Genomic DNA, 16454 nt, shown 5'->3' on the forward strand with positions numbered 1-16454 from the left:
TTGACCCATTTTCCATTGAAAATAGAAACCTGGGCAGGGGAGTCTGCCGTTGTGCAGGCGTAGCCTGCTACCTGCCCATCCGCCGTTGACAGCCCATCAATCCCACGGTTCCCGCCAGCGGTGTAGCTAGGCGCCATGGTACCCGGAGCAATGGCATATTTCGCGCCCCCCCCCCCCCCCCCGATAATGAATTGGGGGCGTGGCTTACATGTGTTGGCATGTCACATTTAAAAAGAAATAACTTAAGAAACACAGTAACGTAATCTGCTGTGCTATATAAGACGCTGTAACGTAATCTGCTGCGCTATATAAGACGCTGTAACGTAATCTGCTGCGCTATATAAGACACTGTAACGGAATCTGCTGCGCTATATAAGACACTGTAACGGAATCTGCTGTGCTATATAAGACGCTGTAACGGAATCTGCTGCGCTATATAAGACGCTGTAACGGAATCTGCTGCGCTATATAATAAGCTGTAACGGAAGCTGCTGCGCTATATAAGATGCTGTAACGGAATCTTCTGCGCTATATAAGACGCTGTAACGGAATCTGCTGCGCTATATAATAAGCTGTAACGTAATCTGCTGCGCTATATAAGACACTGTAACGGAATCTGCTGCGTTATATAAGACACTGTAACGGAATCTGCTGTGCTATATAAGACACTGTAACGGAATCTGCTGCGCTATATAAGACGCTGTAACGGAATCTGCTGCGCTATATAATAAGCTGTAACGGAAGCTGCTGCGCTATATGAGACACTGTAACGGAATCTGCTGCGCTATATAAGACACTGTAACGGAATCTGCTGCGCTATATAACATGCTGACAGCTGTAAATAAAGAAAAATAAATAAAGATAGATACATACAGCACAGCAGGCCAGGGCAGCAGCAGAAGCCAGAGATTCACTCTCCCCCTCCCCTCCCCCCTTTTTAGCTGTAAAATAAATAAATACCTTGAATAACAGCCAGGATAAGGCACGGGCGGCTGCCAGCAAGACACCTTCTCCTCCTCCAGGCTACAGCCAGCGCTTGGGAAGGCTGATGAGTGACGCTGCTGTAGCCAGGGAGGAGGTCAGAGAACCCAAACTAGGGATTTTTCTAAGTTGACCCATTTTCCATTGAAAATAGAAACCTGGGCAGGGGAGTCTGCCGTTGTGCAGGCGTAGCCTGCTACCTGCCCATCCGCCGTTGACAGCCCATCAATCCCACGGTTCCCGCCAGCGGTGTAGCTAGGCGCCATGGTGCCCGGAGCAATGGCATATTTCGCGCCCCCCCCCCCCCCCCGATAATGAATTGGGGGCGTGGCTAACATGTGTTGGCATGTCACATTTAAAAAGAAATAACTTAAGAAACACAGTAACGTAATCTGCTGCGCTATATAAGACGCTGTAACGTAATCTGCTGCGCTATATAAGACGCTGTAACGTAATCTGCTGCGCTATATAAGACACTGTAACGGAATCTGCTGCGCTATATAAGACACTGTAACGGAATCTGCTGTGCTATATAAGACGCTGTAACGGAATCTGCTGCGCTCTATAAGACGCTGTAACGGAATCTGCTGCGCTATATAATAAGCTGTAACGGAAGCTGCTGCGCTATATAAGATGCTGTAACGGAATCTTCTGCGCTATATAAGACGCTGTAACGGAATCTGCTGCGCTATATAATAAGCTGTAACGTAATCTGCTGCGCTATATAAGACACTGTAACGGAATCTGCTGCGTTATATAAGACACTGTAACGGAATCTACTGTGCTATATAAGACACTGTAACGGAATCTGCTGCGCTATATAAGACGCTGTAACGGAATCTGCTGCGCTATATAATAAGCTGTAACGGAAGCTGCTGCGCTATATGAGACACTGTAACGGAATCTGCTGCGCTATATAAGACACTGTAACGGAATCTGCTGCGCTATATAACATGCTGACAGCTGTAAATAATGAAAAATAAATAAAGATAAATAAAGATAGATACATACAGCACAGCAGGCCAGGGCAGCAGCAGAAGCCAGAGATTCACTCTCCCCCTCCCCTCCCCCCTTTTTAGCTGTAAAATAAATAAATACCTTGAATAACAGCCAGGATAAGGCACGGGCGGCTGCCAGCAAGACACCTTCTCCTCCTCCAGGCTACAGCCAGCGCTTGGGAAGGCTGATGAGTGACGCTGCTGTAGCCAGGGAGGAGGTCAGAGAACCCAAACTAGGGATTTTTCTAAGTTGACCCATTTTCCATTGAAAATAGAAACCTGGGCAGGGGAGTCTGCCGGTGTGCAGGCGTAGCCTGCTACCTGCCCATCCGCCGTTGACAGCCCATCAATCCCACGGTTCCCGCTCACCCTTCGCACACCAGCCTGTCCCCCCCCGCCTGTCGCGCACCAGCATGACACCCCACCGTTGGCCTCCTGCCAGTGCAGCACCCCTTGCTGCCCTGCTCGCATGTCAGGACTGGGACAGTGTGTCACTGTCAGTGCTGCTACGCTGCCTGCGCTGCCCGGAAGCCAGACCGAGCAGCAGCAGCAGCAATTCAGAAATAGGAGGAGCCGGAGGACATAGCATAGGTCTGACTCTGTGTCAGCCCGCCGCCCGGCCTCACCGCCCGTGACGCTTGGCGGCAGGGACCGGGCGAGCAGGGCAGGAGGCAGGCGCCGGGCAGGGCAGCCGCCGGCGCTGCGCACGGTGCCCAGGCACTTCACTTGCAGGGATCATTTGCGGAGGGGGGGTGGGCCGGCGGCGCCAGTCAACCAATCGCCGCCCGGAGCATGAGCTCCGGTGGCTCCGCCCTCCCTACGCCTCTGGTTCCCGCTCACCCTTCGCACACCAGCCTGTCCCCCCCCGCCTGTCGCGCACCAGCATGACACCCCACCGTTGGCCTCCTGCCAGTGCAGCACCCCTTGCTGCCCTGCTCGCATGTCAGTGCGTGGCTGCCGCTGGGACTGGGACAGTGTGTCACTGTCAGTGCTGCTACGCTGCCTGCACTGCCCGGAAGCCAGACCGAGCAGCAGCAGCAGCAGCAATTCAGAAATAGGAGGAGCCGGAGGACATAGCCTAGGTCCGACTCTGTGTCAGCCCGCCGCCCGGCCTCACTGCCCGTGACGCTTGGCGGCAGGGACCGGGCGAGCAGGGCAGGAGGCAGGCGCCAGGCAGGGCAGCCGCCGGCGCTGCGCACGGTGCCCGGGCACTTCACTTGCAGGGATCATTTGCGGAGGGGGGGCGGGCCGGCGGCGCCAGTCAACCAATCGCCGCCCGGAGCATGAGCTCCGGTGGCTCCGCCCTCCCTACGCCTCTGCTCTTGCATGGTGAAAAGGGGGCACGGCCTAACATTATACCACACAGTAATGCCCATTGCACATTTTAGAGAACTTTGTAATACCCATTACACATAAAGCCAGATGCCATAATGACAATTACACATAAGACCACACATGATGCCCATTACATACTATATAACAAACCATAATGTCCATTACATACTATATAACAATTTGACTAGGGTTTCACTGATTATTTACAACCAGCATCAGGCCTCAGGGCCAGTCCTGGTTCCCAAAATGTGGGGGACAAAACGAGTAGAGGTCCCACTCGTATTTTGAAAACCAGCCCCAGGCCCAACCAGCCAACAGGGTAATGCCACAGCCAGGGGGAGACGTTTTATACAAGGAAAAAAGCATTCCCCGGTCAAAGCATTCATCCCTGCCAACCAGCCTGGGCAGGGGTCCTGGGGGAGTGGGGAGAGGCCAATCAGGAGCCACTAGCCTGCAAGCCGGCCAATAGCACTATTTGGGGGGCAGAGCCGCACAATGTAAACAAAGACCGTGTGCGGCTCCTGCTCAGTCTGGTGGTTCGTGTTCTCGGTTTGTTTTTTTGCCGAGACCCCCTGGAGCCTACAAGGAACGAAGAGGTCAGTTTTACGCCAGATGAGACTTTTAAGTATAATTTGCTTCCACAGGTACCCCACAGGATTTCTTCAGGACAGGACCACCGATGGACGAAAGGAGGGTGACCTATCTACGGGCTCAACATAGGTAATAATCAGTATGTGTGGGCTTTGGATGTAATAAAGTTTTTTTTTTCCAAGTGTCTGTGTGTATTTTTTTAACTATTGGTTTTGCTGTGGAACTAAGAGTCCCAGCAAAGCTATTAATGGGTCGCATGCTGGGACTTGTGGTTCTCCAATCTCAGTATGCGTTCCAGGCTTGCTGGGACTCATAGTTCCACAGTAAGAACCCAATGGTTTACTTTTTACACTTCAATTAGCCCGCTACCCACAGCCCAGGGGTACTGGGGACAGCACCAGGCTTTAGCCTGGGCAGGTAAGTTCTGGAAGTCTCCTCCCGGCTGTGGCATTACCCTGCTGGCTGGTTGGGCCTGGGGCTGGTTTTCAAAATACGGGGACCCCTACTAATTTTTTCCCCCGTATATAATTATTTATTTATTTTTTACACTGAAGATTATACGAATTCGTATTTAAAATGCAAATTCTTATCGGCTATAATACGAATGGATACTCCATCAGAAAATATGAATCAGTCAAATACAACTGATTACTACATTTTCCTCTGGAATACGAATTTGCATACGGCTAAAACAGCCATATGCATTCGTATCCATTCGTATTAAGAATACGAATATGATTTTTTGTATTCGTATTCTTAGTAAATTTGGGCCTTATTATCTGTTTGACCAAATTATCCTTGGCCTGGAAAGCTAATTGAAACCAGTAAGTGAAGTGTTTAAAGTGTGACAGGTATTATTGTCTGCAGTGCGTATCAAGTGATATATGTTGTTGCCAGTCAGTATTTTCAAGTGGTATATGTTATAAATGTGCATCTGCCCAACCTGGAGGCCTTTGTGCAAGGGATTCTCTGATATTCATTAATAATCCCCTCAGTGACACTGATCCCATTGTAAAATTAGAAGTGCAGTAACTATACATTAGCATTGGGAGCATAGCGCCACCCTGTGGACAGTTCACGAGAATAGGCAAGTTCGCACTTGTACTGTCAAATGTTTAGGATAAATGAAGACGTTTAAATGTATAATATTTGCACTCGATTTATGCAAGTAATTGATACTATGTGATTGCCGTTATTGAATGTATTGTTGTTAAGATTTGTTATGCTGACAGCTTATTGTACAACTTTGAGCCTCATCTCAATTGGCTTTACAGCGGTGACCAGCTACAGATGGAGCCGGCGTCAGGCTGGCGGGGACCTGCGAGCGAGTGAGATGCTCACGTGTCCCAGCAGGGAGTGGTGATCAGCGGCTTCCCTGCCCGTCTCCGCTTCAGGGAGATGGGCAGGGGCATTCTGCTGCCGACAGGCAGGGAGCGGGGGAGACGGACGGAAGGCTATGACAGAACAGGGCATGCGAATAAAATTCAGTAAATAAAAACCTTTTTTTATGTGAAGACCCCAACAGGAACTGTGTATATTGTTTTGGGGAAACAAGTCTTCTTAACTTTAATTCCATTATGTCAGAAACTTCTACAAAAAGAATCAATAGCAATTCGTCAAACAGGAGCCTCTTTTATATCTGCCTCTGACCTTCACCGTCTCTCTGGGACCTTGACAGCCTAATTGTTGATTTTCAGCACAGACCTGTTTTATATTGGAATGTACCTTGTGAAAATGTCTTCTAAGTATCCAGCAGCATTAACAAGGATGTGAGAAGATCAACTGTTCTACTCATATATCAATGACAAGAGGTAATAAATGGCATTTGAGATGCTTTTATCCTCTGGTGGTACTCAAGTGGCTTCAGTGAAAGTGACTAAAACTTTCCAAAACCTGTAATAAAAAGTTATGACTTTACATTTACGCAGTATCACTGCTATGAGAACACACACACAGGCACACACAAACACACAAATACATACATATTATACTGTATACATGTGTGTATGTTTATATGTATGTATATATATATATATATATATATACACTATCTATCTATCTAGTTACAAATCCAAAGAAAGCAGCTCTCAGGAGGAAATGTAATAGAAGTGAAAAACGTCTGTATTAGTCAAGCTTTCGGGGTTTGACCCCCTTCATCAGGTACAGACAGCAACAAGAAACTTAGCACACTTACACCCTAAAGTACTGACAGCATCTGGAGTCCCAGCCAGCCGCCATAAGCGTGCCGTGTCAGGACAGTAAGCGCTCGCCGGGCTGCTTCCAGAAGTGCAGGGTGCTGGTGTTACTAAGTAACCTTTCAGCTTGCATCTCATCATTAGACGCTGGGTGCCAGAGATAACTGTATGATGCGTGCCTAAGCGGCAGGGGGACGCCAGATCTGTAGGGATGTAAACAATACATAATAAACATACAAAAGACTAAAAAAATATATAAAAGACAAAAAAACATAATTTAATGCATAAAAAAAGCAAAGAATTAGCAACAAGACAAAATTGACATCATGGAGTTCCAGTTAATTTTGTCATTGAGACCTTTAGGATGGATAACATCCAGTCTAAGGATCCATCTAGATTCCATTTTCAGAAGCTGTTTAGCCAGATCCCCACCTCTGAGTGATTCCTTCACATTATCAATAATAAAGTATTTTAAAGAGGCTAGTAAATGGCCCAGAGCCATTGGCAACAGAGGTGGTCGTCATCGTGAAAAAAAATCAAGGTCAAACTGTCGCCAGTGACAGTGATTTTATTTTCTCTTAATCCGATGATGAGTCTGGACCACTAAGTGTCCGTTTAGAACAAGACCCTGAAGCATCCTTCTTCAGCATAAGAGCCCGGCCATCCGCAGGGGTGGACAAAATCAAAGAAGTAAGACGCAATCCACCAAGACTCAACTCCAAGAAACCCTAATCTTTAATTTGTCAAAGAGAGTGCTATCCCTTACCGGAACTCAAGTACTTAATCGGGGAAAGTCGTTTGTCCCCACAAATGCTTTCGACGAATTTGACTGGAAATGTGACCAACACCGCTTAATGCGGAAACTACGACTGAAAGAACACTTTCAACATGTCCCTCCTACACTATAATGCTTCAGATTGGATAGGGGCATGCCCGGAATTCCCACTAGGCCCGTGAGGCACAGTCCTAGGGGCGGCACATTTTATGGTTGCCACGCAGCGGGCAACATTGGGATTGGAAGGCCGTGCCTGCAGTGCAGCAGTATGGCCAAGCGGAGTGTGCATCAGTGAGTGATCAGCAGCGCCGCTTGTCACTCACTGCTGCCCGTGGAGTCTGCATGCTGCAGCTGCATGTGTGATTGTGGTCCTGCCGTAGCGACGTCCCTGTCCAGTACTTGAGATCAGCTCAGCGTGTTGATGCTGAGCGGAGCCACTGCCCCCCTGCCACTATTGGCTGCTGTGTAAATGGGTGTGCAGGGTGGGCGTCATTATCATAGTGTGTGTGTGTGTTCCTAAGCTCCAGGCTCTCCCTCTCTCCCTCCCACCGACCTGAGTCCACTACATAATTAAACAAAAAGTGCATACTGCTATGGGTGAAGTTTGATTTTTATATAAATATAAATATATATATATATATATATATATATATATATATATAGTGTTGTGCCCAGAGGCAGCCTGACCCCTAAATTCACCCCTGGATGGGGGTCAGTAAAAGTCAGTAAAGATGTATATACCATCCACCTTAGTAGTAGGCCAGGGGATCCATGTATCTCCCAAAAACGGGGCACAAAGTGCTGTAATGACGTCCAAAGCGCTGCTACCCCCACTCTCTTTTTTTCTGTGAATTTATTTCAGGTCAAACCAGCCTGATACCCAGCAGCTGGTAAGTGAAAGTTCTCACGTCAAGCGCCACCTCTGCCCTTCTCCCCTCCCCCTGGTCAAAATCAACACACATTGAATTCGATTTTTGAAATTGATTCCCAAATCAAATGTTAGCAAATGAACAATTTTGGACAGTGAAAAGAATGCAAATTTGATTTGAATTCAGTAAATTTAAATCAAACTGGAGGACAAAATTAGTAATTGTACCCTTAAATCACAAATCCAAATATTTTTCTCTATTAGCAAAATAGAGCACTTTAACAGGTTAATAATGCCAACATCTTTCACCTGTGTGTGTGTGTGTGTGTATGTACTCTAGTTTTTCCCTTTGACAGACACTAAATGAACTGCACAAACTATTGAAAACATTGATCTGAGGAGAGCAAAAAAGCATCACAGAGAACCGTAATATAAGAGATTGTTCCTATAACAAACCATTCCACCAGTTTTCCCTATAACAAGCTGTCAGGTTCTTTGCAAACATACCAATTTATTTTCTTTTCTTCGCTACATTACGTAATGATATTGATTACCTATGTTCTACTTCTTTCAAATCTGCATCAAGACAGAAAATATCTGTTCTCTATCACAGGGGTTAGATTAATATAGGCACATTAGCAAAACACTCCACTTTTCACTTTTTGTTGAAAGGCCTAATAATCCAAGGGGAGTCTTGCTGAAATCACCAGATGTATGTCAGAAGACAAGCAACCTAGGGAGTGACTGACAGTAGATATGCTGTGGTAATGTATAGCATACAGTACATACAGATGGAGAAGCTCTTATCCTGGCAGGGGATGGTGCTGGCGTCGCCAGCCGCCATCCCCCGCCAGCGCCATGGCGATGGCGAGAAGGGGACGCGCGCGTCACCTTCCGACGGCGCTTCCATCCGTTCCCCCGGGTCCCCGCCAGCTTGCCGGCGGTAACCCGGGGTCCCCGCCGCCTGCCCGCACCCCCCCCTAACCCTGTCCATCTCCCTGAGGCGGAGACGGACAGGGTTTCCGTCGCGCTGGCGACGGAGTCTGAGACGCGCGTGCGCGTGAGACGCACGCGCGTCTCAGTATATTCGCTGGCGAGGCTGCTGGCGGGTCGCCAGAGGGGACGTCCTGGCGACCTGCCAGCAAGGATGAGACCTACTCCATCTGTACACATAGAAAATGACTAGTCTTACAAGTAAGTAGAAGCAATGGCTCATTAAACCCCAGATACACAATTTGAAATATAAATAATAATTCATAAGGAATAATGACACTTGGGGGTTAATTACAAAGGGTCAATTTAATTTTCAGGTGTAACACCCCCTTCTGTAGTATGCGAAGTGAGGGTATATATGTACCGGATGATGTAGGTATATCTCACCTCTGAACTTTATTGGCAGTGCCTCCACCCGAATCACAGCTTCTCTTCTGGGGAGTGTTCTGGAAGTACACCAGGGGGAGATTCGGGAAACCCCCTGCCCAGTACTAATACGCTGTGACACACTGTGTGCTGCAGAAGCCAACTTGGCACATTTATTTAACTGGGGCAACTAAATGCAGCTTTTGTAATTTTATATGAAAATCATACATTGGAATGACATGACAGAATGACGGGAACAATACAATAATAGGACATTGGGGATGAAAGCATAACACCAGCTCCTAGCTTATACGGTGAACAATCGCTTAGCACAATAACTCTAAATGACTCCAACAGTCTCTGACATAAACATCACTTGTCATACACTTTTACACTGACTCAGTATCTCAGAGACTAACCTTACAGGTGCTGGCTAATGGGAATAACCACATGTGCTGTATGTAGCATATTTACTTATAACTCTACAATACCTTCCATGCACAATGATACCACACAAAACCACACAAATGGAGCAGTGCACTGCCAGTTGGGGCCCTTCTATATTGATGTCAGCATGGCTTGGAAACACTCTGTCCAGTTTACAGCTTTGCAGGAGTTGTTAATCCTTTGCAGTAAAGTAGCACAATCCCAGTGTGTACACGTGTATGCAGCAACAAATAGTAATTCCTTAGCATGTATCCTTGCTTAAGTGTATCCTGAGACTTGTAGTTCCACAGCTTTTATTTATCATCAGGGGAATACCATGGAGTATAAGTTCAAATGCATGATGCTTGCTGCATATTTACCTGCCCTCCCATCTATCCCTAACTCTTCAGCCCTTGTGGCCAGACACAGTCCAAACCCCACTTAAATAACAGTTACTTATCTGCAAACATGGGGATCACAAGACTTGAACTTGATTCTCATTCAAGATGGCTGACTAGCAATGTGTACTTCCTCAGAGGTGCATGCAAGCCTCTCCCTGGTGCTCCTCACTGTCACTTCACAGCACTCCCCCTGGCTCTGGAATCCTTCTCTAAAACTGTGAGTTCTGTCTATATCAAGAATATTGTCCCTTCTTGTACTGGGTCCCCTCTCCTGGACTTCTCACACAGCACAGTCTCTCTCTCTCTGGATACTCTGTGATCTGGGGGATTCCAGTCCTCCCACACACAGATCCGTTTTTAGCTCCTCCCCCTTTTTACAGTGGCCTCCTGGGAGGTGTAGTTTCTCTTCCTGGAATGTTAAAAGACATTGTCCATCTCTCTCCTTATCTGTGTAGAAGTTATTAGTAGCCTCTGGGTGCTCAAGTCCAACTGCAGCACTCCCAGGGGTTACACACTCCCCCTGTGGGGCAAGTCCATAATGAACAGATGATGCGGCTTGTCCCACAACCTGAAAATGAATAGGGGTTAAGACATCCTGTCTAACTAAACTTTCACAGTCATACTCAACAAGCCCTGTTGTAATAGATATGGGAGTTACATAGGGCCACTGGTAGACCCAGCAAGGATGAATCATCCTAGGAACCTCACTTATTTGACCTGGACTATCATAAGTCAGCATCATTGGGGCTCTAGGTGTCCTTTTAGGCCGACCTTGAACTGCTGGGGTCCCTTCCTCTCCCCCTGACACTCCTCTGGGGCATTCAGTATTCTTCACATCTGGAACACCCACATCCCTATCGATGTCATTGATTGGTTCAAGGCCTTCTTCCTCTGGATGCTGGGAATCTAAGCTTCCTGATATCCTTGGGTTGATGCCTATTTCATATGGTATGGAAACCATAGGTATACTTTCTTCTACTTGTGGATGTCTCATAGGGGCCCCCTCGGTAGACCCAGTGAATCTTGGGATATCTTGTATGCAATTAATTTCTCTTGATGGCCCTGGAGCATCATAACCCCAATCATCTTCTTCCTCATTATCTTCTGTGAGAGGCTCTCTGAATCTTTTTGATCTTCTGCTTGTGGACACTTTAGGCACATCTTTTTCTTGCTCTTCCCAGAACCTGGTTTCAGCTTTGAGGGGGAGCAAATGCTGTCGGTGGTAGGTCTTTATAGGGCCTGTCTGTCCTTCAGGTTTTATCGTGTAGGCTGGGATGTCTGGCAATTTTGCAATCACAACATGAGGATCCTTTCTCCACCGATTGGCTAACTTGTGTTTCCCTGGGATGCCCAAGTGTCGAAGTAGAACCCTATCACCAGGTTCCAGAACATGCTCCTTGACCCGTAAATCAAATCGATGCTTGTTTCGTTGTCCAGCTTTGGATGCAGCAGCTTCAGCTATTCTGTAGGCCTCATTTAGTTCCTGTTTCAGCTGCTGTACATATTTTAAATGGGGCCTTTCTTTAGGGTCAGCAGTGTCTACTCCAAAACAGATGTCGATTGGTAATCTAGCCTCTCTTCCGAACATTAGGCGATATGGTGAGTATCCTGTGGACTCGTTTTTCGTACAGTTGTAAGCATGCACCAACTGGCTGATGTGCCTACTCCAATGTGCCTTTTTATTAGTGTCCAGAGTGCCCATCATGCCCAAAAGTGTCCGATTGAACCTTTCTGGCTGGGGATCTCCTTGAGGGTGGAAAGGAGTAGTTCTTGATTTCTTTATCCCGCACACAATACACAGTTCTTTTATGAGCTTGCTCTCAAAGTCCCGACCCTGATCTGAATGAATGCGGGCAGGCAATCCATAATGGACAAAGAACTTCTCCCATAGGATTTTGGCCACCGTCACAGCCCTCTGGTCTTTTGTTGGGTAGGCTTGAGCATAACGAGTGTAATGGTCTGTCACAACCAGAATGTTACAAATGTTGCTCTCATCTGGTTCCACTGACAGAAAATCAATGCAGACTAACTCCAAGGGGCCATTGCTGGAGATGTTCTTTAACGGTGCTGCCTTCTCTGGGAGTGCTTTACAGAGTATGCATTTCCCACAAGATTTACAATAAGCTTCAATGTCTTTCTCCATTTTTGGCCAATAAAATCTATCTGAAATTAAAGTCATGGTTTTCTCTATTCCCAGGTGGCCGTGGTTATCATGCAAAGCACGGAGGACCATGGGACGGTGCTTCTCGGGTAATACAAGCTGGCTCCTCTCTCTCCCATCTTTGTGACTGGTTTGTCGAAACAGTATCCCCTGCTTTACCACCAAGGACTCCCTCTGTCGGTTCAGCAAGACAGCTTCCTCCGTTTTTAAACTCTCCTGGAGGAGTCTCTGTCTGTGTTTTACAGACCACCTAACTGCTGCTATAGAAGAGTCATTCTGCTGATCTTCTCTGACTTGGCATGGACTCAGCTTTTGAAGATCACTGAGCTCCAATTGACTCAACCAGCAATATTGTCTTGGTAGTGCATCTATTGTGGCACCTAAGGCTGTTAGGCACTCTTTGACTGGGGGCACCACAACTCGCCCCTCGTGGCACATCCCCTTCACATCTGGAGCAGGCACCTCTATCCATTCATCTTCTTGAGACTCCACAAACCTGCCCGGTAATCTTGACAAAGCATCTGCATCTACATTGCTTTTTCCTGGTCTGTACTTTATGGTGAAATTGTAAAGGGCCAGGGCCGCCAACCATCTGTGCCCCGTGGCATCTAGCTTTGCTGTGGTTTGCACATAGGTAAGAGGATTGTTGTCTGTGTGCACTTCAAATGGTACTCCATATAAATAGTCATGAAGCTTGTCAACAATTGCCCACTTAAGGGCCAGGAACTCCAACTTGTGCACTGGGTAGTTTCGTTCACTGGGTGAGAGGCCTCGACTGATGTAGTAGACTGGTCTCAGCTTTCCTTCTTTCCCTTGGTATAGCACTCCTCCAAGTCCCTCGAAGGAAGCATCTACATGAAGAATATATGGCAACTCTGGATCAGCATATGCCAGAACGGGTGCTTGAATCAGGCAGTTTTTCAAACCCTCAAATGCTTGTTCACACGATTCATTTCACCTTTCACCAAAGGTATCATTTACCCGGAACAATGGTTTTTCTTTCTGGTGAGAGCCTCTTGGAGCTGGGTAACCCCGAGTTAGATCTGTAAGAGGTTTGACAAGTTTACTGTAGTTGGGGACAAACCGTTTGAAGAAGTTACCAAACCCCAAGAATGACCTTAAGTCCTTCAGTTTTGTTGGTCGAGGCCACTCTATCACTGCTTCTATCTTTGCCGGATCTGTAGAAATTCCATTCCTGTCCACAATATGTCCCACATACTTGACTTTGGCTTGGCAGAAACTACACTTGTCAAGAGATAACTTCAACCCCTTCTTCATTAAGCGATCCAGCACCTTGAGGAGTCTTTCATTATGCTCTTCTAATGTTCGGCCAAATACTATCAAATCGTCCAAGTAGACCAGCACTTCTCTGAAGTTCATGTCACCCACAACATCATCCATGTATCTTTGGAAAGTGGCTGGGGCTCCTTTTATTCCTTGTGGCATTCTTTTAAACTGAAAGAATCCAACTGGACAGATGAAAGCGGTTTTGTCAGCATCCTTCCGACTCATCAATATCTGATAGTATCCACTGCGTAGGTCCAGCACAGAAAACCACTTGTTTCACTGAAGACAGTCAAGGGCTTCATCTATCTTAGGGACTGTGTACTGGTCCGGAATAGTGCGCTTGTTTAAAGTCCGATAATCCACGCACATCCGTATTTTCCCATTCTTCTTTCTAGCTACTACAATAGGGGATGCATAGGGGCTCTCTGATTTCTCAATTACATCATTCTCGAGCATCTCTCTTAAATGTTCTCGAACATCATCCAAGTCAGCAGGTGCTAGGCGTCTTGACCGTTCTCGGAAAGGCCTGTCATCTGTCAGCCTGATGTGGTGTTCTACCCCTTTGGCTTGGCCCAAATCCCAGTCCCCTGAGGAGAAGGCAGCCTCTCTTTGCAGCATCTGCTCAACAAGCCATTGTTTGTCTTCTTGACCAGCATCACTTCCAGCAAAGCAGTGATCAAAACTTTGCATGTGTAATTTGGTATCTTTTGAAGAACTCTTTCCCTCTTCCTTCTTCTTATAAGCATCCAAACACATAGGGTGAATTTTAAGAGTTTTACCATAATTTGCCCCTCCTGCCTCTTTGCACCATTTGGCCAGTATCTCAAACAAGTGGGAGTTTGTTCCAATAATCACTGGGACATCTCGAGGTTCTCCTTCACTATTAGGGCAAACAAGTGCAACCACCTCTACCTCCTCTTCTATTCCAGCTATTTCTTTTGGGAACTTCAATGGTACAGTGATGTATCCGAGGTAGGGATAACTCTTGTCACTCAAGCCCCATATAGTCAGTCCACATAATGGTTTGATGGGGAAGTCAGACAGATTCTTTCGGTACCAGTTCTCAAACACAATGGACACTTGAGAACCACTATCTAGCAAAGCTATACATGATCTTCCATTTAACGATGCAGGAACATGAGGCGTAGGGCCTAGCAATCCTTCAGGAAAATGGCTCCATCCTGGGTTAGAGTTCCCCACAGTGTTAATGTTCACTTTCTTTAGAGGGCCAGTGTGGGGTATCCTGGTCCTCGGCTTCCCATTCCTTGGGCATGGTGAAGGAGACATCCTCTTTCTCCACCTATGTGAACATTGTCTAGCGAAGTGCCCAACTTCTCCACAATTGAAACACTCTCCCTGCCTCCGAGCGGAGATATCTTCTGACATGGGTAGTCGTTCTGCAAGGTGGCCTTTGGGACTGGATCTGTTTCTGCATCTCCAACAGCTGGGCAATCTGTTCCCCTTGTTTCTCCACAATCTTCATTAGCTCAGCGCCGGGAAGGGCAGCATCAGGTTTTGGCTGTACAACCTTGACTTTCTTGGTCACCTTTTCTCTGGACTCAACTATAGATTCCTCTTGCTTAACATCCTCTGTTAGCTGAAGGAAGGTAGGTGATGTCTTCCCAAGTTGAGAATTTCTTATCTTCATTGCTACTGGGTCAAGGGACAAAGCTCCCCTTAACAACTGTTGCATACGCATGTTGTCCACTTCTGCTAGGGATATCCCTTCCTTTGATACGATAAAATGGATAAGCTTGTCCAGCCGATAGATATAACTGGACAATTTCTCCCCGGACTCCTGGTAAGTGTGTCGTAGCTGGTATAGAAGATCAGTGGCATCCCCTGCTATCCCATATTCCCGGTCCAGAGACGCTAAGTACTCTTGAGCAGTGGCTTGGGAATTACTTCTCCTTACAGCTTGGATTAATTCTCCAGCTGGACCTCTCAGGCTTTCCACTACCCGTGGTCTCTTATAGGGTTCTGAGCAATGCCATTCTGCCAGGTATTGGGAGGCCATCTCCCTCCAAGCTTCATAAGTTTCTTCCCCAGCAGGGACTGGCGTTAGTCCTGAGAAGATTCTGAGCCTTCTGTAGCTCCCATCATGCTGTGACTTTCCTAACTGTTCCACCAATTGCTGTACTGCAGTGAGGAACAGTTCACTTTGCCCCTTGTCAGTTTCACTAGTACAGGAGGATGGCATAGGATTTTCTTCCCTGGTGGCAGAGAATACTTGTTGGCTAATACTTCCATCAGACACTTCAGCAATAAGAGGTGTTGTGGCTAGGTGTGTTGGCTTCAAAGGAATAACAATGTTCCATTTTTGTTTACTTGGCCCAAATATGATGGAGGGAAGAAAATCTCTATCCAATTTTGCTTGTGTCTCACATAATATCAGGCTGGTCTTGTCAGCATCTCTATGTTTCTGTCCAAGTATTTTAGGCTGTTCAATCCCATAAACCCTGTGAAGCACCTGCATGACTTCCTCCTCGGTCACACCTTGAGAATCCCCATAGATCCCTAAACATTGGGTTGGGTCTGCAGCCTGCTGTTCACACCACAAATACATTTCCTCTCTTATACTATCCATGGCGTCTGTGCTGAGTGGTGTTCACTGAGGGTGTCTTCAGAATCTCAGCAGTGCCTCCACTGTAATACCCCCTTCTGTAGTATGCGAAGTGAGGGTATATATGTACCGGATGATGTAGGTGTATCTCACCTCTGAACTTTATTGGCAGTGCCTCCACCCGAATCACGGCTTCTCTTCTGGGGAGTGTTCTGGAAGTACACCAGGGGGAGATTCGGGAAACCCCCTGCCCAGTACTAATACGCTGTGACACACTGTGTGCTGCAGAAGCCAACTTGGCACATTTATTTAACTGGGGCAACTAAATGCAGCTTTTGTAATTTTATATGAAAATCATACATTGGAATGACATGACAGAATGACGGGAACAATACAATAATAGGACATTGGGGATGAAAGCATAACACCAGCTCCTAGCTTATACGGTGAACAATCGCTTAGCACAATAACTCTAAATGACTCCAACAGTCTCTGACATAAACATCACTTGTCA

The 16454-nt window shown here is 46.8% G+C and overlaps 1 protein-coding gene across 1 annotated transcript; it reads right to left on the reverse strand.

Annotated features, from left to right (window-relative positions):
* Positions 1-14692: 14692 nt before the first annotated feature.
* Positions 14693-15964, reverse strand: LOC146072940 (paraneoplastic antigen Ma1 homolog). Its single transcript, XM_083180112.1, has one exon. The coding sequence runs from the start codon at positions 15962-15964 to the stop codon at positions 14693-14695; it is 1272 nt and encodes a 423-aa protein (XP_083036238.1).
* Positions 15965-16454: the final 490 nt, after the last annotated feature.

Source organism: Crinia signifera, chromosome 4, assembly GCF_055691185.1.
Source record: "Crinia signifera chromosome 4, ASM5569118v1, whole genome shotgun sequence".
Taxonomy (NCBI): domain Eukaryota; kingdom Metazoa; phylum Chordata; class Amphibia; order Anura; family Myobatrachidae; genus Crinia; species Crinia signifera.